The sequence below is a fragment of the Schistocerca piceifrons genome, chromosome 2, assembly GCF_021461385.2.
Source record: "Schistocerca piceifrons isolate TAMUIC-IGC-003096 chromosome 2, iqSchPice1.1, whole genome shotgun sequence".
In the NCBI taxonomy this organism is placed as follows: domain Eukaryota; kingdom Metazoa; phylum Arthropoda; class Insecta; order Orthoptera; family Acrididae; genus Schistocerca; species Schistocerca piceifrons.
The window spans coordinates 186735967-186761015 of record NC_060139.1 but is presented as its reverse complement, the minus strand read 5'-3'; the positions used below and the strand labels follow the sequence as shown (position 1 = coordinate 186761015).

Genomic DNA, 25049 nt, shown 5'->3' with positions numbered 1-25049 from the left:
GGATGAGCATATCCACAATGATTAGACACTGTTATGAAGAGCTCTGTTTTTGTTTGGATAGTTTCTATTTTCTCTATCAATCTTAAATAATATGCATCCCAGAATGATGACTAACATTCAAGTATCGGCCGAATAAGGGTAAGCACCCTCATTTGTGGGGAGGACTCTTCCAATAACTAACTGTCTGGCAGTTGTGTTTCCTGTGATTAGTTTTATGTACTTGTTCCACTTTAAATTGATCCATATGCATACTATCAGATAAACGGACACAGCTTTTTCTGATGATTGTCCAGCAAAAGTGTAACTAAACAACAACAGGGTATATATGCGGACAAGAAAAAAAAAATTACCAGATTTTTCCCAGATTTTGCAGTTAAAAATACACTTTTTTTCAGGCAAAAATACACTTTTTCCCAGTGAAAGTACTTTTTTTCCCCCTTGATACATGACAATATACGAGGGAGGATCAAATATAAATGTAATTTTTGTTCCTGAACAGCAACAGTTGGTAGGACTGGCCTCACGCTTCTGCTTCGCTAAGGCAGGACCATTAGAAGTGAGGAGAGTGTGTAGTTAGATATTTCCCACCGTTTCATCAGTAATGTTCATGATGTCTGAGTAACAGGTGCACCCCTCCATCGCGCAATGCATAATTATTAAATTTCTTGTTCGTGAAGGAGTTTTCAGCAGTGGAAATTTGCCAAAGATTGATTGCACAGTTTGGTGATAAAACATTATCAAGGACACTTGTTTTTGTCTGGCATAAATAGTTCAAGGAAGGACAAGAACTTGAGGAAAATCAGCACCAGGATCGCTGCCAGACCAGCATTACAGACAAAAACATTTGTGAAGTTGAAGACATTATTGACAACAATCGACGGGCGAGAGTATCAGAGATTGCACAAAAAGTCGGAATCAGTTGTGGGAGCTGTCAAGCAATCATCACAAATGACCTACAGTTCTGTAAAGTGTGTTCCAGATGGGTCCCTAAACTTTTGACCGAAAATCTGAAGTTGAGATGTTTGGAGGTCTGTCAGAGACTTACAGCAAGGTTTGTGGAAGAAGTTGATGCATTTTTGAGTCAGATCGTCACCTGCAATGAAACATGGCTTCACCACTACACTCCAGAATCCGAACAGACAGTAAGGAGTGGCAGAGGAAAGGGGAGGCAGCACCAGTGAAAGCCAAGACTTGACTGTCAGCTGGCACGGTTCTTTCGACTGTTTTTTTCCAATCAGTGAGGCAATTTGCTGATCGATTTTTTGCAGGAGTGACGCACAATCAATGCTGTTTACTACTGCGAACTGCTGAACAAGGTGAGAGTTGCATATTGCCGCAAAGACGAGACCAATCGATTTGACAGATCATCCTCCTCCAAGACAATGCGTGACCCCATACTGCAACTCTAACTGTCTCCAAGGTACAGGATATGCACTGCACTACACTTGATCATTCTCCTTAAAGCCTGGAGTTATCGCCCTGCAATTCCCATTTATTCGGACCGCTTAAAGAAGCTCTAGGAGGGCAACGATTTGAAGATGACGAGAATGTGGAAGATTTCGTGTGCAACTGGCTGGAGACAGGACCCAGTTCTTTTTATGATGAGTGCACCAAAACGCTGCCCAAACGCTGGGACAAATGCATTTCCAAAGCAGGACACTATGTGGAAAAGTAAATTATAATTGCCTTGAGTTTTTCAATAAATGAATTTAAATAAAAAATAAAATTCCGTTTATATTTTATCCGACCTCGTACTTTCCCTCAGATCTGTAAAACTTATGAATCCTTTGAATGGTAATTGTTCTATACACCAGCATAGAACTTTGTGGCTCTTTAGGAAATGAAACAGGGGTGGGGAGGGGGAGTTTTTGGAAAGACCTCCGATGTGTGGTAACATATACACTGCCTATTTTCGTCTTACAAAAGTACAAAAATGAAGTCCACCAAATACAGCACAGTAGCTTCCAAAACACTGGTTGCACAGTGTGCTTTTTATGTCAGCCAATCATAGCTCTGGTCCCATAATGACACCAGATGTCCAGAACACAGGCAACATGATGTAGTCAGCCAATAGCATTGTGTTCAGTAGGAAGAACACACAAATGGGAAAAATTAATGCTTCAAATTAATACATATACAGTATGGCTGCATGAAAAGCTACGCTTTCTCATATAATACTGGTCATAAGAAAATTTTGTTGTTTTTTCCCCGAGGGTGTAGTTAGGCAGGATCCTGAGAGCACATCTAAAATTGCAGCAGTTGAATATTTCTGATAATTTCACTGCTAAGCACCAAACATTTTGTGGGTTACATGGCTTAATGCATGTTCCATCAAACACTTCAACTACTCCATAGAAAATCCAATTACTTGCGAAATTTCCGAAGAACTCACCTCACACTTTTTCTACGGATAATTATACTTTTTTCCATCCTTAATGAATAATCTGTGGTCTATGAAAGAACTAACTTAAACATGAAAAACCAAAATGAAGCTTGGGTGGTTCTTGTGTGTGTGTGTGTGTGTGTTTTACTCTATAAGATATATCAAGCACAAATGTACCAGTCAAATTTTAAATAATGGCATTAATGGCTGATCTTCTGGGCTTGAAATTTTTCTGAGTGGCTAGCCCTAGGGTGTTCAATTTTGAATGAGAGTCAAACAATTCATGAATTAAAAAATTCATTGAACATTCTCACATGTAACACAATTCATGTGGAAAAAAAGAATTACTTTCAAAGTAATGCTTCTCAAACCTCAATTTGAAATATTTTCCTGTGACCTGCTAGAAATGTAAACAGTTGTAATGTCACACTCATTGAAAGCACTTTGTTGTATTGTATAGTCTCCATCCTAAAGCCTTTCGACACATTTTGCTGTTGTGTGTGCACTGTTTTGTCACTATAAATGGCACATTTCCCTTGCAACTAAAGTTTTACTTTGGTATTTTTCCTCATTTATGTTTTTTGCTGTAGTATTATTCTGCAGTAGTGGGCTAAAGTAAAATTCTTTGTTACAGTATCATTTCTTACCAGGCAAATTTACAAAACTTTAACTGAAAACTAAAACTAAAATTTCTGGAATTCTAAAAAGTTGTTGGGTTTCTCCCAGATTTTTCCTCGATGAACAATTTTCCCAGGGTGTATACACCCTGGATAGCAAATCTTTGGGCTCATTTATGTGTAATATGCTACATTTGTTTAAGCTAGAGGTCAACTGCCAGTCCCTGCAGTCTTCTGCAGGTCTTTCTGCATTTTGCTATAATTTTCTAGCAATGAAACTTCTCTGTATACAAAAACATCTGTGAACAGCCTCATGCAGTTTCAGACATATCCATTAGGCAATTTATACCAACTGCCTCTCCTAATAGTCATCAGGTTCATTTTCTCTGATATTTCAAAATATATTTGAAATTTCATTTTTGCAGTATGTAGTTGCAGCAACCCCAAGCAAATATTCTTCATCACGTCTTTCACTGAAGCGCAGTTTCAACAGAAAGCGTCAGTATGTTTCCCATTAGGAGCAAAATTATTTTTAAACCAGAGTTTACATGCCCATTCGATAGAACAGTCTGTTTCGTCGGTACGTGTTAAAAGTGACATTGAAAAATAAAGTATAACCAGTACTCCAGCAGCAACCAAGCAGTGCGTCTGCGCGGTGGTAGCATCAGCGGTGACCGAGGTGCTGCTCATTCACTGCTGGAACACTGGTTTAATCTCCGTGTTTCGCTGTCCCTGTTAATACGTATCAAAAAAACAATAGCGCACTACACCCATTCAGAACCATTCTATTGAATAGGCACATAAAATTCCACTTTAAAAATAATTTTGTCTGTAATGGGAAACAAACAGACACTTTCCGTTGACAATTGGGTGTCGCATGAAAGACTTGATGAGTAGTATTTTTTGAGGTAGCTCCAGCTATATATTGCGAAAATGAAATTGCAGAGAAAATGTGCCTGATAACTCTTGGGAGGGACACCCTGTACATAAAAATCACTGATAACACAGCTTCTTAGCTCTGAAGGACATTGTATAATGGTACAGCCTTCCCCAGGACTCATATGAAATGTTCAATATCACTTTTTTTTTATACGCATCCAGATAGTTATCAGACAATTCAGTGCTTCCTGAGGCCTTATATGTGTGCACTCTGTCCTATATGATAAAAAACTTGATATTCATTGCGAAGGTATGTTCCATATTAATTTAGTACCAATCAACTGCTCAATGCGTAAAAAACACACAAATCCTATAATGTCAGATGAACGCAGTCTCCTTGCATCAATATTATAGAAGATTTGCCAGTTTCTGTTTACAAACCTGAGCCACATGTGTCAGAATATAATGTTTCAATGAAAGTAATCAATTTTTGAAAATGTATTGTAAATGGACAGGTAAAAACTCTATTCCCCAAGCAGCGGCAAGAAAACACACTTATAAAGATATAGAAATTTGCAAGTTTCTGGAGCCAGTGGCTCCTCCTCCTGGCAAAAGGGTTGAAGGAAACTTCACCAGTCCCTTTCTATCACCCCTCTTCCTTCGCCTTCCACCCTTTTGCCAGAAGAAGGAGCCATTGGCTCCGAAAGCTTGCAATTTCTATATCTTTATACATGTGTTCTCCCAACTCTGCTTGGTGAGTAGATTGTTTTGTTTTTTAGGTGTCACACAAATCCACTTTGTTTTTACTGACAGTACATGAAATAGAGATCAAAGTTGCAAACATTACAAAATAGAAACTGATGTCAAAGCATGAACTCAGTAGTGTATAAACACTTATCATAAAGACAAGCATTCAGTGAAGATGTGGAATTATAACAAGTTATCTTAAAAGCAAAAAACTGTTGGGAAACATCAACTGAAGTAATTCTGACAAACTAAAAATTTCAACTGTGTTATGTTAAAGAATCTTGCTCTGCATAACTCTTACCTTCAGTCTTAGCCCTACTCTCTAGAATGTTGAAGGCAGCATCCTTGGCAGTATGGTCAGCAAGGTGGAGTGCATATGCCGTTATAGCTATGGCATAAGTGTCGTTGATGCTATCTATGTTCCGCACAATGTACTCCACTGCCTTGTTGATGGTGTTGTGGTACATCTGCCTGTATCTCTGCTAAAAGAATACAGAAAATACTGTACTTCCATATTCATTCCAATTTGTGTGCAAGGAACATAAAAATGAGAAAGAGAAGGTTTAAGGAGAACACTTTCAATGAGACAGAATAGTGGTCACTGAGCATATCCAAATAACGAAAGTAATAATAAAGTTTGTATTTATCTCTTTAATTGTGTGTCACTCTCTCCTGATGTTACAACAAGAAGGGTATAGTGAAAGCTCTCAAAACTGCACTCAAAGCTTGAGGGTCAAAAAATGAACTATTGTTTCAGGTTATGAATTAAGACATGCTGATACCAGAGAAAGCACAATACAAGAGAAAATAAGATAAACAGAAAAATGGACAGTAGATGTAGACATACGAGAAATGAAGACATGAAACTATGTTTTGTTAGAAACAGAATACCAGACCAGGAAGGATTGAGACTATAGGAAATGTAAGGCTATTTTAACCATTTTTCCTTCATCTTCTATAACATTGTTGGCACTACAAACAGGCATCTGGCTCAACATCATTCAGCTGATTTGTAAACAAATAACATTTTGCGCAGGTTTTGTCACTTTCTGAATCAAAACTGAATCACTTATTGCTAAAGGGGGAGAACTCCTCGAAAGTTGAAAATGCAGATTTTGTCAGCTTAGGTTTCTTGAGACATAGATGCAGTTATTGGAACTGAAATGGGATGCCATCTTTGTTTTGCTGCTTGTAGAGAGTGGATTTAAATTTGTAATTTTTCTAATAAGTGACAACACCAGGAGAGAAGAAACTTCTAAAGTGTATTACTAATTGACAGTATCAAGTCTATATAGTAAACTGAAGATTTTGCCTATAACAGACGTGAATGAACATGACTGAAAAGTGACTAAAACCAATCTTTTTTTTTTTAAAAATGTTCTGTATTCATTTATAAACTTAATACAGTGGTCAGTCGTCATTTGAAACAAATTTCCTATCACAAACAGTGAGTCATTTGGTTACTCTTTAAATGTATTTCATATCATGATAATCTACCATAATTTTTCTGTGTAATAGTATGCTCCAGACATACACATATACTTTACATTATATTTATTGCATTCTAAATACTGTCATTCATTAGATGTAAGTTTTTCCCTTTCTTCAAACAATGGAAACTCCAGGTAGGAATATCAACAATGCAGGAAAAGATATATATTGCTACTTACTGAACTCTACATGTGCTTGTCTGCAACTTGATGTGCCTTCTTTACGGTAAGTAGCAATCTATCTTTTCCTACATTGTTTTTACCTTTCTTGTAATGTAAGCTCCTCAAAATATACTTACTTCCTCATTTATTTCCATAAGGGAATAACTCGGTCTGATGAAGAGCACAATACCAGCAACAAAAATTTTCCAAACTACTTACATCTATATCTACGTCTACATCTACATTGATACTCTGCAAATCATACCTAAGTGCCTGGCAGATGGTTCATTGGACTGCCTGCACAATAATTCTCTGTTATTCCACTCTCAAACAGCATACAGAAAAAATGAACACCCGAATCTTTGTGTGCCAGCTCCGATTTCGCTTATTTTATCATGATCATTTCTCCCTATATAGGTTAAGTGTCAACAAAATATTTTCGCATTTGAAGGAGAATGCTGATGACTGAAATTTCATGAGAAGATCCCGCAGCAATGAGAAATGTCTTTGTTTTAACAATGTCCACCCCTAATCCTTTATCACATCCGTGACACTCTCTTCCTTATTTCTCGATAACACAAAACATGCTGCCCTTCTTTGAACATTCCCGATCTACTCTGTTAACCCTACCTGATAAGGATCCCACATAATGTGGCAGTACTCTAAAGGAGGATGGAAAAGTGCGGTGTAGGCAGTCTCCTTAGTGGATCTGTTGCATCTTCTAAGTGTTCTGTTAATACAACAGTATCTGTTTCGCCTTTCCCACAACATTTTCTATGTGATCTTTCCAGATTAAGTTGTTTGTGATTACAATTTCTAGGCAGTTAGTTGAATTTGTGGCCTTTAAATTTGATTGATTTATCATGTAACTGACATTCAACAGATTCCTTTTAGCACTCATGTAGATGACTTCACATTTTTCATTATTCAGGGTCAATTGCCAATTTTTGTACCATAAAGATATCTTTTCTAAATCTTTTTGCAATTTGTTTTGCTCTTATGATGACTTTACGAGACAATAAACGACAGCAATATCTGGAAACAACATAAGACAGCAGCTTACATTGTCTCCTAAATCGTTTATATAGATAAGTAACAGTAGGAGGCCTATAATACTACCTTGGATAATGCCAGAAATCACTTCTGTTTTTCTCAATGACTTTCCGTCAGTTACTACAAACTGTGACCTCTCTGATAGGGAATGATGAACCCAGCTGCATAACTGACATGATATCCCATAACCATGCAATTTGATTACAAGCTGCTTGTGAGGTATGGCATCAAAAGCCTTCTGGAAATTGAGAAATACAGAATCAAACTGAAATCCTTTGTCAATAGCACTCAACAATTTGAGTGTGTAAAGGACTAGCTGTATTTCACAAGGATGATGTTTTCTAAATCCGTGCCGACTGTGTGTCAATAGAGTTTTCTTCAAGGTAATTCATAATGTTCGAACACTATATATATTGCTGCATATCAACATTAATTATATGGGCCTGTAATTTAGTGGATTACTCTTACTGCCTTTCTTGAATATTTGTGTGACCTATGCAACTTTCCAGTCTTTGGGTATGGATCCTTTGTTGAGTGAGTGGTTGCATGTGTTTGTTAACTATGGAACTATTGCACCAGCATACTCTGAAAGGAACCCAACTGGTATACAGTTTGGACCAGAAGACTTGCTTTTATTACGCAATTTAAGTTGCTTCATTACTCCGAGGATATTTACTTCTAAGTTACTCATGTTGGCAGCTATTGTAGATACGAATTCCGGAATATTTACTCTGTCTTCTTTGGTGAGGAAGTTTCAGGAGGCTGTGTTTAGTAACTCTGCTTTACCAGGACTGCCATCAATAGTATTTCCATTGCTATCGCGCAGAGAAAGTATTGACTGTGTCTGGCTGCTAGCATACTTTACATACAACCAGAATCTCTTTGGATTTTTTGCCACGTTTTGGGACAAAGATTTGTTGTGGTAACTACTATAAGTATCTTGTATTGAAATCCACATTAAATTTTGAGCTTCTGCAGATCGGAATTTCGTATTTTTCTTTCATTGTTGTTGTTGTTTCTGCAACAGTGTTCTGATTTGTTTTGTGTACCACTGGAAAATAGCTCTACCGTTTGTTAATTTGTTTAGTATAAATCTCTTAATTGCTGTCAATACTATTTCTTTCAATTCAAGCCACATATGGTCTACACTTACATCGCTAATTTGGAAAGAGTGTAGATTGTCTTCCAAAAGCAACAAACATGACACCGGCGATTGTGTTTAGCCTATCTTTCTGAACACCATTAGATTTTTTCACAAAAAATTTGGTTGAACTTATTTCAGGCTTTAGTCAGCTTTCAGTGCCTATAATGATTTGCGCATCGGCACTTTCTGTTAGCACTTGGAGATACAATACTTTCCCAACACAGCTATGACACTTTACAACTGTTATACTGCCTAGATCTACTTTCTTCCTGTGTTTGACCTGCACCCTTTGAGACTTAAGCCCTTCTTGTGTTTCCCCGAGACCCTCTAACCTAAAAAACCACCCAGTCCATGTAACACAGCCCTCACTACCTATGCAGCTGCCTCTTGTGTGTAATGGACTCCTGTCCTATTTAGCAGAAACCAAAACTCTACCGACTTATGGCCCCAGTCAAGGAATCTGCAGCCCACATGGTCGGACAAGTATCGGAGCCTCTGATTCTGATAATATTAACCTTACACATTTCAGCAAATGAATTGTTTCACACAGCAGAATGAGATTCACCATTACATTGTTAAACAAGGTTGTGGAATGATTTTTTTGTCCTCCTGAATAATTTATCAAATGTGAGTTGTCTCCTTTTAGAAATAAGTGATACAATTATATTCTTCAAATGGTTTCAAAATTCTTTAGGATTCAACCAAATACATATAGATAACATATGTATTTACCACTTGACAGCAGCCAGTCAACAAGCATAAAAAGTGTACAATTATTAATCCCTTTACTTAACAATTTTTTTTCCAATTTATGTTCCAAAAAATTAAAGCTTTTTTTAACGAATGACATTATGTACAGCTATATAAGACAGCTTTTAAACAAAATTATGAAAATCACAAATAATAAAATCCTGCGTATACTTGTACACTGGACTTTGACCAAAATATCCTGAAACTTGAAGTCATTTTTTTTAGTTTCTGGATAGCTGTGAAGTCTAACCATGTATTTCATAATGGTTTCTTGTGAATATATATCTTAGAGGAGCTGGCTCAAGCACAGTAGATGCATTTATATTTCACCACTTATGAGGACTTGTCACTCAAATGACAAAATTTCATCACTTTCAGTCTCCAATGAAGTAACATCATATTCTTCTTCACTTTCTGAGCTACTAAATTCTATGTCAAACTCAGTCCTGTTTTGAAAGCACTGCCAAAACAACAATGTAGGAGAGAGTCTGAGAGCACACATTTTGTTGCCAACTATCCAAAGCTACACAGTAAAGGCGACATCCAGCCTACAAATGTAATACCTGATGCTGTCTAGCAGCCAAACACTTAACTATCAGTGCTGAAATAGATATAAGTAGGGTTTTATTTTTCTGAACGTCTTTCTTAAGCTGCCCGAGATAATCTGGGTTAAAAGTTTGTGTCAAAACAATAAAAACAAAGACAACAAGGGCTTTTAAGTTAAGGGGTTAAATTTTCAGAATAATATATTTTGGGGAATGTGGAGAAATAGAAGACTGTACACTTACTAGGATACCAAAGAGGAAGACAGAATGAATCCTAGGACATGAGGGAGAAAACAGTAAAGACTGAGCAACTGTGAGTAACCGAACAATCTGAAGTTTGTAGGAACAGTTCACATCTTGTATGGCGCTGTCATTCACAGGAAAACATACAAAATATTGTTTTTACCCTCAGCTGCTTTCTTATGTCACACATGTACACTGGGTCTGACTTACCTGGCTCTCAAGGAATGTAATGAGAGTGTATGCTGTAAGAGCCAGGCCCTTGGCTGCACCACCCTGCATGGCACTGTGGCTGACCTTGCCCACTTCTGGGAAGCTGCCGTCAGAAGCCTGGTTGTTTGACAACCATCGCAAAGCCTCTTCTATCACTCTGTCTTCCACAGGCACATATGACATTGCCTGACTGAATGACTTCGTTACATAAGCTGTCAGCCTGCAAAATAATAATTTCCCAAATTACTACAAACACTTGCTCTTTATCTAAATGTAATTTACCTATTATCCTAATAACTTAGTCTACAGGTTCTCAAAATGTAGTCTGTCACAGTATTTTTTAACATAAAAGGTTATTATAGCACCACCCATATTTAAAGCATTCTCTCATTCTGAAATGCAGCTCATGGTTAAGACTTCCTAATAGATTAAAAATGTGTGCGGAACTAGAACTCAAAACCAGAACCTTGTCCATTTGCTGCCAATGCTATTACCAAGTCAGCTATCCTTTAATGAGTTGTGGCCACACTGTCAGACAATCAGTCCTGGCAATACAACTTGCTTCTACTTTCCAAACTTCACAGATGCTCTCCCAAATAATTTACTCAACTAGCACTCTCAAAAGAAAGGGTGTAGTTGAAGACTGACTCAGCCATAGCACCAACTTCAAGCTGTAGGATTGGGTCCGAGTCACACTTGGAAAGCTAAGCTCGTAAGAGCACTGCCTGCAAAAGGCAAGGTTTCAGAAGAAAGTTCTGATCTGTCACACATGTTTTAATCTGGCACAACGTATCAAGACAATACACACTGCAGTGAAAGATTCATTACAGAAACAACCCATAGGCTGTGGCTGTGCCTTTCTCCACAGTATCTATCTATGCTATTCAATCTGTATGTTGAGCAAGCAGTAATGGAAACAAAAGAAAAAGTTCGGAGTAGGTATTAAAATCCATGGAGAAGAAATAAAAACTTTGAGGTTTGCCGATGACATTGTAATTCTGTCAGAGACAGCAAAGGACTTGGAAGAGCAGTTGAACGGAATGGGCAGTGTCTTGAAAGGAAGGTATAAGATGAACATCAACAAAAGCAAAACGAGGATAATGGAATGTTGTCGAATTAAGTCGGGTGATGCTGAGGGAATTAGATTAGGAAATGAGACACTTAAAGTAGTAAAGGAGTTTTGCAATTTGGGGAGCAAAATAACTGACGATGGTCGAAGTAGAGAGGACATAAAATATAGACTGGCAATGGCAAGGAAAGCGTTTCTGAAGAAGAGAAATTTGTTAACATCGAGTATTGATTTAAGTGTCAGGAAGTCGTTTCTGAAAGTATTTGTATGGAGTGTAGCCATGTATGGAAGTGAAACATGGATGATAAATAGTTTAGACAAGAAGAGAATAGAACCTTTCGAAATGTGGTGCTACAGAAGAATGCTGAAAATTAGATGGATAGATCACATACCTAATGAGGAAGTATTGAATAGAATTGGGGAGAAGAGGAGTTTGTGGCACAACTTGACCAGAAGAAGGGATCGGTTGGTAGGACATGTTCTGAGGCATCAAGGGATCACCAATTTGGTACTGGAGGGCAGCATGGAGGGTAAAAATCGTAGAGGGAGACCAAGAGATGAATACACTAAGCAGATTCAGAAGGATGTAGGCTGCAGTAGGTACTGGGAGATGATGAAGCTTGCACAGGATAGAGCAGCATGGAGAGCTGCATCAAACCAGTCTCAAGACTGAAGACCACAATAACAAAAACCACAACAACAAAAACAACAACAACAACAACAACACCTTTTTTCCTAGAATGCTAGTCGAACACAGTATGACTGAGAACTTCTGTGAATTTTGGAAAGTAGCACACTGGTACAGGCAAAATTTATGTTGTCACAGAAAGTCATAACATATACCTGAGCAGCTCAGCAATAAGAACATTATCCACTAGTGGCAACATTCTCAGTCTATGATTCAAAAGAATATAGTCACCGATATACAGTATTTCTGTTTGTAAGTAGGTTCAACACTTTCATTTCCCTGTACCAAGTGCTGTTCTAAATCCCGAGAGTTTAAAACTATGTACAACATCAGGTCTATTCTGGACCTCACCCTACTGGCCACAGGCCATGTTCTTGCGACCAAGAAACTGTACACAACTCACCACCCACTTCATAGCTTCCATCTGCCATTATCTATTTTGCTTAGTGCACAGAAGCTTCTTTTGCCACACTAGCAACTCTGGGAAGAGGGATGTGGCGGACAACGGTTCGGCCACAGCTTACAGGTTGGTTTCAGTGAGAAGTTTCCACTCTGCACCAAAGTGTACACTGTATTAAAATTTCTTGGCATATTAAAATTGTGTATCTGGTTAGCTGAGGAGGTAAGAGAGTTGTCAGCAAAATGTTAGGAAGAAGGTCTGAGCAACAACTAGGCATACAGGTTCAATCTTTCAGTATATTTTACAACAGTAAATATTTTATACCAAAGTGAAGTTTCATGCAGCACTGAAAGATGTGCTTTAAAGTATCCAGATTTGAGCTGTAATGTATTACAGGCAGGACAGCCCACTGAACTTTTGCAAAGTGAATCAAATCAGCAGACTTCCTTTGATATTATTACATGCTTTTCTTCAATATGAAACTGCCCCAGCTTTTATCCAGTACGAGTTGAGCAAATTATGAAGTACCTGGCACAAAGTAAGTTGACAGATAGTTGCATAATCATCTCTCCTATTATGAACACAGCATTTTTTACCCCTTGTTTCTGGAGTTGTAAACTTAACATCACACAGGATTTATCCTTGGAGCCTATTACCAGTGGACTGAGCCCTACAGCTGCACTGCTGACTCATCTAGCATACTTGACTGAGTCTGAGAACACTTTGCCCATCAGAGATACGTGTGTTGTTCACTATGCTTGAAATATATGTAAGTGAAGACACAAATGTAATGGTAAGTCCTTGTACAGATGCCTGGATCTTTGTAACAAACATACTCAATATTTTGACAACAGACCGAATTATCACCAAGAGGCATACTAAGGGACTGATGGCTGGGGAGTGTCTCTTCATACCTGTAGACATCTCCCACTCATTCCAAATGACTACTAGTGGATCAGGCATTAGGCCCCAGGTCCATGCCTAGCCACCGTTCTTGACTCGATGCCATTCTGTCTAACAACCACAGCAAGGCAAACTGCAAACTATAAGACAGACATTGGAACACTGGAGGTTCTGGAAAGAGAGGAAGACAGCCAACATGGCACTGGGGCTGCTAGTTATGTGGAAGGAGTGGGGGACACCCACAGTTATAAAGGGACACTGATCCCCCCCCCCCCCCCCCCCCGATATCAACCTGCCAACACACCTGATTGTGAAAACTCTTTCTGTTTTTGAAATGTTGCACCTCAACAACACAGCCAATTGCCTGAGAACTTTTCAATCACGATATACATTGTAGAAAAACTGAAGAATCACATCAAAAAGATAGAAGTATTTTCAGTCACAATGAGTCACCTTTTACAACTGAGCACCTGCAGCGCAACATTATTGTACAAGTCCGAAACTTTGGATGTTCATCTGAAATATTTCACATGATTTAAATGAAACTAGTAATTGCTTTGGATTGTAGTGTTCCTCAGTCCAAAGACTAATTGGTGCTGGTCTCTGTTGTAGGAGTGTCTTCACAGTTATGTAACTACTGAAACCTAGGTTCACTTTTACCTATGTATTTATGTATTATACTCAAACCTTTGTTTCCTAAACCAAACTAATATCTGCCCCCCACTCCCTTCATCTTTATCTATCCTCATCCCCGATACAGGTGGGTCTCTCTGATCTTGTGGTCTAAGTGACCTGTCCTTTCTTTTTAACCTTGCCAAGCTTCTCCCGCTCTCTCCTCCCTCCCCAATGAAGGTACAGTTTCCAGAATGAATTTTCTCTCTGCAGCTGATTGTGCGATTATCTGAAACTTCTTAGCAAGTTAACACTGTGTGCCAGACTGGGACTCAAACATGAGACCCCAGTTTGAGATCTGGTTTGGCTCACAGTGAAAATTAATTTAGGGACCAATCCCTACACTGTGGCTAAGCCAAGTCTCTGCAATATCCTTTCTTCCAGAAGTGCTAGTCCCGCATCACATGCAGGAGAAGTTCTGTAAAGTTTGGAAAGCAGGAGAGAGATAATGGCAGAAGTGAAGGTGTGAGAGCAGACCATGAGTCATAGCCTATTCGGATGCTCAGTCAGTAGAGCACTTGTCTTCTTGTCTGTGCTACTTGTCCATTTCTCAACTTAATATAAGGGTACACTCCACACAAATACTTTCAGAAATACTTCCTGACACTTAAATTCACATCAGAGTTAAAAAATTTAATGTTTCGTCAATATTGCTAGTCTACATTTTGTAACCCCCTTAGTTTTGCTGTTATCGGTCATGTTACTAGCTGAAATAATAAAAGTCATATAATACCTACAGTGATTTCCTAAATTATGAATAAATCATTACTTATCTTTGTTAACCATTGCAGAAGACTTCCTTCACAGTTTGGATACAAAGGTCAGTGAAACTGCTCAGAAACCATTGGTTATAAGAAAGAACATGCAATACTGGACAATGGAAAATCGAGCTTGGAACATTGACAAGCCTTTCACAATTGTTAACGTGCAACTTTGTTTAGTGTAGCCCAAATAATGCCATTATTAGCCAATGGAGAAATGGATGTTGGGTTTGTGATACATCGGATTGTGGTACATGTAGTTGCACTTGCTTAGGTGTGAATGTAGTGAACAATTAAGGACTAAATGTGTCCTGACAATAAATCAGGAGTAGTGTATTGGTATTTCAGGACTTGTGCAACAAGGAAACAAATACCTCTTTGCATAATGATTAGAAGAAGACAATAAGATGGATTTGCTGGACTCATCCCATCAAAGACCCAACCTAAGCCTTGTGGATCATCTTTAGATATAAATTCATCATCAACAGTGTGCAAGATCAAGCCCACATGGAAAAAAATTCACCTCCAGTGTAGCAGAACTAACACATGAAAACAAACTGAGGTGTCAGTTTACAAATATTTTGAAGGCAGCCATACCAATAAATATACTACTTCACAGGGTTTGTAGTTAATACCACAGAATCATTTACATGGACCTGTAACAGTTAGTCAGTGAACCTTAGATCAATAAATAGCTTGCATTTTGACACTGCACCAGTGTACATTCTGGCATAATAACAAACAATGCCCTCTGAAGTAGGTCCTGAATTCAGTAGGCAAAGAGATTTCATGCCACTTAATTTCAATATCACTTAATTAACAGTAATATCTGCTTGATAACATAGAGGGAATTCCATATTTTGTTACAAGATACAAGCAGCTTTTTACAAACCATGTGCTTCCGTGCTGGTCGCTGTTGCCAAATGCACTGAAGGAACCATCATCTCGGCGATATGTAAGCTCTTGTTGATAGCCTTTTTCCATGTGTTTCAAAGCTTTGGTTTCGACAGCAGGTGTCAGCTGGTCTGTGTTCTGAAACAATCAGACGTGATTTACTATCTAATTTTCTTATGAGGTACTCCTTTCACAACACATACAGAAAGGAGCTACTCAATATTAAAATGACAGTAGCATAATAGTGAGTATATGTGAAATTCAGAGTTTGTGTTTTTTCACACACACACACACGGGAGAGAGAGAGAGAGATATTAGCATACTTACCCTCTGTGCCTGGAATCTGTAGGAAGACCATATGTATCATAGCATCAAATAGAGGAAATGTTAAACCTGGCTAGATAAATGTTCATGTGGTATGTGGTTATCACTGGAGTGAAGAAGGTTTTTCTTTGTATACACTACACTCCAAATAAATGTAAATGGCATATGGTGTCTTAACAGTACTATTAAAGGCTACAAACTCTGATTTAACAGTAAAGTATTCTAGCCAAGGCACAGCAACAAGTTCCTGTCTTATCAGTATAAAATAGTGGCTCATCATTTGGACTTGCTGCTCTTGTATTTCCCATGTTTATAATTAAAATTTTTGGATATAAGGCCCACCTGATACACAAAAACACTGTTTTTTTATGTGCCCCAAACATGATTCAGCACCTCTATGCCATTATCAGTGAGTGTTTCTTTAATCGAATCTTAATTTATATTACATGCTTATACACGGTGTTCAAAAAGTCTCTCTGCAGTGCTGTATGACTGATAGCAGTGCATGCTGTATGCTGCAGTGAATATACCGAAATGAAACTCAGTGAAATAAAAGTTAATTTATTGAATATTCATTTTTGCTTACAACTTTTCACATTAAATGTTGAAAGTGACCCCCCCCCCCCCCCCCCCCGTTAATGAATACACAATTCCATTCATCTAATCATGTTTCCAAACATAAGCTGTAACATTTCTTCTGCAACAGAAGCAGTGAAAGTGGATATTGCAATTTTCAATTCATCCATGGATTTTGGTCGTTTTTTATAGACAGTTGCTTTCGCTGCACCCCAGAAGAAAAAGTCAGGTGGTGTTAGGTCAGGCGATCGTGGGGGGCCAAAGTCCCTGTGAAATTATGCGATCACCAAAAACATAAGCAACCAGGGACATTGAAACGCAAGCTGTATGCGCGGTTGCACCATCTTGTTGAAAATAACCATTCAGTATTTCACTTAACACAAGTTCTACTATGAATGGGTACAGAATATCACTGCAGTATGGTTGTGTGTTTATTGTTTTGTTGAAAAACCCAGGTAGGCAAACAATCACACGGCACTGTGGAGAGACTTTTGGAACAACCCATATAAGACCTTTTGTACATTATCAGGTACAGGTAGCTTGTCTTGTTTTGGTTTCGCAAATTCTTTTCCTTTTGCTCTCTCGTGAGTTATTGAGAGATAGCACACACAAGTGATACACATATTTTGTATGATTTTGTTAGTAGTGAACACTTTTCACTTCACCAGAACACAGTGTAAGCTTTGTTATCCATAAAGTTTACACTGTGTTGTGATGAAGTGAAAAGTTTCATTACAAATTCTACAAAATACATGTATTATCATGTGTGCCTCTCAACAACTCATGAGAACGCAAAAGAAAAAGGATCTGCCAAAGCAAAACATGACAATCTACTAGTACAGGTAACGTGCAAATGACCTATGTAAGAATGTAATGTAAAATTAAGATTCAATAAAGAAAACCCACGAGGATGGCATGGAGGTGCTGAAACATGTTTGGGTCACTTGAAAAAACAGTGTTTTTGTATGTCAGTTGTACCTTATAGAAAATAAAATACTGGCTGTCCCTATACCAAAAGTGATACAACATGGGGTCTCAAACTTTAAAAAATAAATAAATAAAACATAAAAGGAAAAGTAAAGCCAGACTATGAAATGATGAATGGAACATGACATTACACAGACACTCAAAATAATTCAAGCATTGAGCCAACCCAACTTTTGGTTTCTCTAGAACGACAATGCTGAAGCACACCAATAATAATAATAATAATAATAATAATAATAATAATGAAAATGAATAAAGTTACTGACAGCATGAACTACTTTGTTTCTGAGTACTCTCCATATTGCCACTCTTTTATACCAAACATGTGCCTAGTTTCTACATGTCAAAAAGATGAAAATATCTGTAAACAAATATCCAGTTAGATCTTGACAGGACTCAAAGAGGTGCAAAAATTGGCAATTTACTTCAAATGTTCAAAAATGTAGAACTGTGCACTTTATAAGTATTAAAACATTCTCCCACTATTACAACATCTGTGAGTCACAACTGGAGTCAATTGATTCATAGAACTACCTGTTTGTTACCAGTTAGTGAGGATGTGAAAGGATATGAAATGATCAGATGGGCCCAATCAGAGGTAAAACAGCTGAAGACTTGGGTCAGTTGGTAGGATTGTTTGGAAAGTGCAGTCAATCTATAAAGGAGACTAAACACTCACGCATGCATCTTAGAGTATTGCTTGAATGTGTAGCATGTGTCTATTTAAAAAAAGTAGGGGGCAAGGGGGGTGGGGGGGGGGGGGGGGGGGGAGAGGATTTGGGGTTCATGACCCAACCCCTCAAAGTTTTGGAGAAGAGTTCATATTTTTACTTACAACAATTTCCAAATTTCAAAGCTAACTTATGGAGAATAAAGCGTAAGAGTCTCAAAACTGAAAAGGAATTCAGTCCATGTTTAAATGCAGGATACTTTTCAGTTACTCATGGTAGAAGCTGGTCATTTGGACAGGCTTGCAGACTAACCAGCTGTGGAGAACATACCAGCTAGGTAAAGGTACATTTGCACAGGCTGACCTACCTGCTGTCAACAGCAAATATTTTGTAAATCGACAGGCAGAACTGGCAAACCACATGAACTTGAGTATGGGATGACAGAAAGGGGAAGACACTCCACTAAGAAGAGAGACTTCACTGAATATAGGTGGAAACAACTTAAGGAACAGGATTCCCCTCATTCAAACACCTGTATAGCCACAGTTTGCGGACCAGTATTCAAAATCTTGGTATTTAAAGAAATACTGATAATGACTGCGAGTGTTCACTTTGACTTCAAATTGCGAAATTATCAAAGTTGTAGGATTTTGTTGCTATTATAGTTTTTGAAATTAATTGTGTGACACATATACTTTTCAAATTTTCAGGTGGTATGCTTTTCAAAACCCATAGTTATCTGAATCACAATTTCTTGGGTGTTATGCTAAAGTAAGTATTATTCACTAGTGTACACAAATTATCTATTATTATTTATTATTATTATCACACTGAAATCTTTTTACGTATTTTAGGATGATTAAACAATTCACACTCATCGTATTAAAACATTTTTTATATTATTTTTACAGTTCACATTATTATTATTATTATTAAAAATCATACCCAAGCCACCTGGGTCCTTCCTCCTCCAACAGCTTTCTGAGCAACCCAGATGGGAGTTGACCTTACAACACATTCTCCACTTCAGTAATTATATTGGCCACAACCTACAGTAACACACTGTCCTCATACCCTCCACCCAACAGTTTCCACCCCCTCTGTCCTATCATCTCCTCCCTGTTCTCATCTCCCACCTTGTTTATTTGCAGACCTCTGCTGATGTACCCACCCACATTTCCCCACTCCTCTCCTTTTTTTTCCCACCTCCCCTGGCTAACAACCTCCTGAAGCTGTGCCTGTTGACAGTCTAGTCCCTGTACGCTCTACCAGACAGCATTCATCTCTCTCCCCACACATACACTACTATCCCTTCCCCTTTCCCCTTCACCATCCTCTCCAGATTACTGCTTGCATCCCATGTGAAGTTGCATTCCGGCCCAAGATGACGGAGTTGGCGGTCATGTGTGTGGGTGAGGTGTGCTTGCATGTGTGTGTGTGTGTGTGTGTGTGTGTGTGTGTTTTGTGAATAGTGCTGTGACCAAAGCTAAATGTTAGTGAATTTTAGTTGTGCCTGTGCGTGAGTTAACGTGTCTTCTTTACGGTACAAAGCAATCTGTCTTTTCCTACACTGTTCATACCCACCTTTGGTACATTACAAATGGGTGTGATGACAAGTTATATTTTGTGGTGAGGAGAGACTGAGACAGTAATGAACTATGAGACTAAAATATAACTGTACTACAAAATATCCCTACAAGCTGTGAACCACTGAAATAGCAATATACACACACGATTTGTCCCAATACTTACAGCACAATTGTATAATGGACAATACAGAATTTTAAAGTACAATAACATACCAGATTTGGCACTATCATTCTAAAATCTTCAAATCTTAAACTTATCTGTTATCTACAAGACAATACTCATAATATAAAGTTGCGTACTAACCTTGAGATATTCCATTACAACAATGTTGGGTACAAAATTCAACATATTCTGCTCACCACAGCCATATGGCATCTTAATGAGTTTGTCAAGATTGAAAATGCTAGGTCCCAATATGTCACCTGCAAAACATTATGTATCTTTACTCACCATTATAGATAACACTGCATTTTTTAAATATTATCAGAAAGGGTAGCATAAAACATCACTTTTACAAAACACAAATTTTTAAAACAAAAGTACTTACACTCATGGAAATACAAAAATACCAATTTGCTGGAAGTAATGGTATACCCGTACTGGCAAATTTTCAAAGACAGTTTAGTATTAAAACAAAAACTGGAGCAGAAGAAATTTAGGTTACTGACTAACAATTTCACCTAAAATATTTACTGAACAAAAACTTCATGTTTGCACTTGCTACATTTCCTATCACCTTTTGACTCAGCTTTCAGAGTTTGATGCCTGTGAATTCCAATTAACAGTAAAATTTATAGTCCACTTCTCATGTAAAAACCACTTGGTTTATACTGTTCACAATGGGATCATCATTGCAAGTATCATGGCTAATTAACAATAAGACCAGCAATCACGAGGCACTCTGTTACCACTTGATAATGGCCAACGCCCATTAGCCAAAAGCTTGTAGATGTATAACCATATGACACTGCTGGCAGCCTGTGAAGATTTATTCAGTCATATCATTGTAAGACTATGCATTCATACATAAAGTTATCTTCTGTCTAAGATCTTTGAACTATATTATAGTTGTACAGCACTTGTACGGTTGTTTTTTGATGAGACATAGTGCATAGTGATCAACACCGCAACTAAATGGCAATGGAATTTGAAGCTGCCAGATCTTTACAGAAACACCACCCATACTGCTACATGAACCAAGCTCCAGTGCCAAGCATTATACTCTAAACTTCTATATGCCTAACTTGAAGATGAGCTTCAAATGAAAAACTACTTAATGAAAAAGTATACACCATTAGTGACTGGACACGACTATCTATGATAATTATTCAAGTAAAATGCGGTCATGATACCCAACAGACCCACAATGAATAAACTTTTCATAAAGTCGTATTTAACCATCACATTCTTTGTACCACCACAAAAAGCATGTAGGAAAGAACAACTGACAAAGTTGTCATCAATTCAATGGACGTGAGGGCATGTTTAGGACTACAACAACTTTACTTGGCATAGTCCCACTGCAGATAGTAAGCCAGTAAGCCTTTACCTTCTTTGAACTGACTTATCCAGCCACAATTTGCTACAGGATCTGAACCACAGGTTAATTTTCTCCTCCCCCCCCCCCCCTCCCCCTTCCACCTCACAGATACCACAAACAATATGAAATTGTAAATTCTTCATTTGTAGCACTTACCGACAGCTGAAACCTCAATTTGCTCTGACCCTGGAACTGAACTTCTAGGAATCTCTAATGTGACATTGGTTTTGTGACTGTTGGTGCTTCTGAGATCAATGAAGAATGCTTTATTTCGGTACTCGTGTCTCCCCTTCAGCCTGAAACAAAAAAAGTAATAACAGACATTTAGCACAGCAATGTTGTGCCAACATGGTCAGAACAGTTCTTTCACTGAAATCTATGAATCATCTCTAAGTAAAAATTAGGCAAATAATCATTATAACACAAATATACTAAAGTTTAAGTCGGGTAAGAAGGTTGCAGTACTTGTGCAGCAATGAAGAGTTTTCCAAAGTATAGGTTAGTATGCAGAGCTGCATCAACTAGTCCTCTCACAGAAGACAACAACAACAAAACTTATACACCTGCCTCTCAACTGTAGATGTCATCTTCCTTTACAAACACATGAAGGCTTTCAGTAACACTGTCAAATAAACTCAACTCGCTACTTCCTATCCTAGCAACACTACCCTGAATTCCTACAGTCGGATTTAAGTGTGACACCAAAAGCCATCAACAGAGCAGCTACTTGGACTTGGAAGCAAAATTTCCTGGGAATTCCAGTTGCGAGGATGTAGATGGTGTCAAGAAGATCCTCAGAAATCAATGGTGAAGAGGAGAGTGCGAATGTGAGCATTCCACAATAATGACTTTTCTTTCCTCTCAGCTCACCTGCATATCAACGATAACAATAAGCAGTAGTTTAAACACATTTTGAAATACTAAGCATTTTAAGATTTGTGACTTATAAAACTCAACAAAATTCTATTTCAATGCTCGAGTGTTTAGGATCCATACCAGGTCAGACTGAAGGAAGACATCGAAGCAATTCAGAGGGGGGTAGGGGGGGGGGCTGCTAGACTTGTTACTGATAGGTTCAAACAAAACGTAAGTGTTACGGAGATGCTTTGGGAACTCAAACAGGAATCCCTGGAGGGAAGGTGGCATTCTTTTTGGGAAACACTATTAAGAAAATTTAGAGAACTGGCATCTGAAGCTGACTGCTGAATGATTCTGCTCCCGTCAACATACATCACACATAAAGACCGCGAAGATAAGATACACAAAATTAGGGCTCATATGGAGATATAAGTACAGGCGTTTTTCCCTCGCTCTATTTGCAAGTGGAACAGGAGAGGAAATGACAAGTAGTGGTACAGGGTACCCTCCGCCACGCAACTTATGGTGGCTTGCGGATAATCGATGTAGATATAGATTAAAAATGCAGAATTTCCTGAGATTTTAAGAAATTCCTTAAGATTTCCCCGATTTTTCCAGGTAAAATATTCTTCTTGAGAATGCCAAGTTTTCCATAAGAATTGTCACCCTGTCAAACAATAAGATTGTATATTGGTTTCCACACTTCACAACAGTTCCCACTATCTTCCATATATTCTCTACAATGTTTTCAGTCCACTTCATAGAGCAGCATTAAGCCTATATGTTTGAAGAGTATGAGCAGTTAAGACCCTATATGTGGAACACCAATGTCACACCAAGAAGGGTCAACTCAGTATATCTGCAGTCGTCGACACCTAAGCGGAGTACAGGCATTCTGTGAATTACGAGGAGAAGAAAATCTTGGCTCATTTTCACAGGCTGTAGGACAGTCTGATCAGGGAAAAAATTAAGCTCAAACTGATGGTGGGTGGGAGCAATAGAGAAACTAACTACCATCCTGGCTCAATTTGGGATCTGGTATAGCTGAAGTAGCAACAATGCCTGCATATACACATGGTGAGTTGGGTTTCCAATTCTGGAAATGAAGCAAGCATTCCTTCAGCACTGTACATGGCAGACATAAAAAATGTTTACCATCCTGCTGAGAGTGGATGTGAATTTACTGCAGGGTGCCCAAATGCAGTGACATGGCCCAGGGGTGAGGTTATGAACCTGTTCAGATGATTTACAGAATCCATCTGAATCCACGGCAGCTACAGGGGGTGGATGGCACACTGAACATTTTCAGTTCTTCAGGAAGACCGCAAGAGGGCCACAAGAGAGGTTAGAGGTCACCTGTAAAAGGAAAAGCAATTCCCTTGGGAGCTAAGTGTATCAGAGCATATAATGATAACAACAATGTATGTTGTCAAGATATTGTGCCAGTCAGACACCAGCATGCAGCTGAATGTACATGAAGATATCAATAATAATAATAATAATAAAAACATCTTAATGAAGTGAAAGTTAATACAAAAGAAGGCTTGAAGGCTAGCTAGCACCTATATACTATGTACATCATCAGACACAAAGATAATTTCTCTAGAGAAAATTCAACAATGCTTACATATCAAATTCCCACGTTCAGAAACATAATGTAAAAAATACAGGAAACCAACACACAATAAAAAGGAAACCACTCCCCCTTCATCAACATTCACCTCTCTCTCTCTCTCTCTCTCTCTCTCTCTCTCTCTCTCTCTCTCTCTCTCCCCCCCCCCCCTTTGCCCCTCCCCCCTTTCAGTATTCACACACATGTTAAGTTCTCTGATACAAGACAGTATGTAGTTCTATGTCTTACTTTAACAAACAGTTTGCCTCGACACTGCATCACCAGCCAAAGGAGACTTGGCTTTTACTTGAATTGTTATGTGGCCCAGTTTCTTAGGTGTTATCATGAATGATACTGAAGAACCACTGTTGGCTTTCACCGTAACTTGCTTCTTACGATACAATTCCACCTCTGCAATGGTAAATAAATGGAGTGTGAGTGGTACATCCATTCCAGCCTTGTAAATATTAGCATATAGCACAGTTAATTTCATTGTGGATATCCATAAAGGAAAATTTTACACAAAATGCTGTAGACTATACAGATTTAATACTTACTATTCACAGAGCTGACCTCATTTGACACTTCAGCAAATTCAAAGGTACCAAGCTCGACTTTCTCCAGCGTAACATCAGCTACAACATCCTTGTCCATGTAATTAAAGACAACTATAGGTATTGCTACAATCTCACCACGAATGACAGAATATGGCAGATCGATAGAGATGAAAAATGGCCGGAAGACTCGCACCTGCAAAAATTGATGTTTTACTGAATGCAAAAGAGGCTGTAACAACCAAGTAAAGCACCAAAGACTTGATAGTAAGTGAAAAGGTAAAAGTATTTGCCTGGCTGGGATTGGACCCAGTGTCCTGCTCCTCTACAAGTTCTAAGCCCGCAAATATTATTAATACAGTGCATACTCTGCTCAGAGCATCAGAATCCAATCTCAGCCCCAAATCTACTTATATACTTACTTAATCTGTAGAAACAAATCTATTAAAATATAAAAAAGTTGTAAGTTTTGTAACAAAATGTCAACCATTCCAGCAAACATACATAAAACAGTGGCTCTTGTTGATGACAGCAGCAGGAGAAACAATTCTGTTTGAAATAATAAAAGGAAAAAAAAAGTGTTTGCAGATTTCATGATATTTAACAAAGTTATAATGAAAGATGTGGATGAACAACATGTTTATGTTAAATTTCCCCTTCAGTGTAGGTGAAATTTTACACGAAAAAGTAAAATATAGCTGTAAGCATCTATAACGAAACTAAATTA

The 25049-nt window shown here is 38.2% G+C and overlaps 1 protein-coding gene across 1 annotated transcript in view; it reads right to left on the bottom strand.

Moving 5' to 3' along the window:
- The window catches only part of LOC124777130 (CD109 antigen-like), a 217837-nt gene that overhangs the window by 44515 nt on the left and 148273 nt on the right, over positions 1–25049 (bottom strand). Inside the window, exons 18-24 of the mRNA XM_047252422.1 lie at positions 24326–24518; positions 24041–24179; positions 21455–21594; positions 20062–20180; positions 15609–15748; positions 10224–10443; positions 4928–5108 (exon numbers count right to left, since the gene is read on the bottom strand). Of these exons, the coding sequence (XP_047108378.1) occupies positions 4928–5108; positions 10224–10443; positions 15609–15748; positions 20062–20180; positions 21455–21594; positions 24041–24179; positions 24326–24518 (1132 nt within the window). The remainder of the gene's footprint in view (positions 1–4927; positions 5109–10223; positions 10444–15608; positions 15749–20061; positions 20181–21454; positions 21595–24040; positions 24180–24325; positions 24519–25049) is intronic.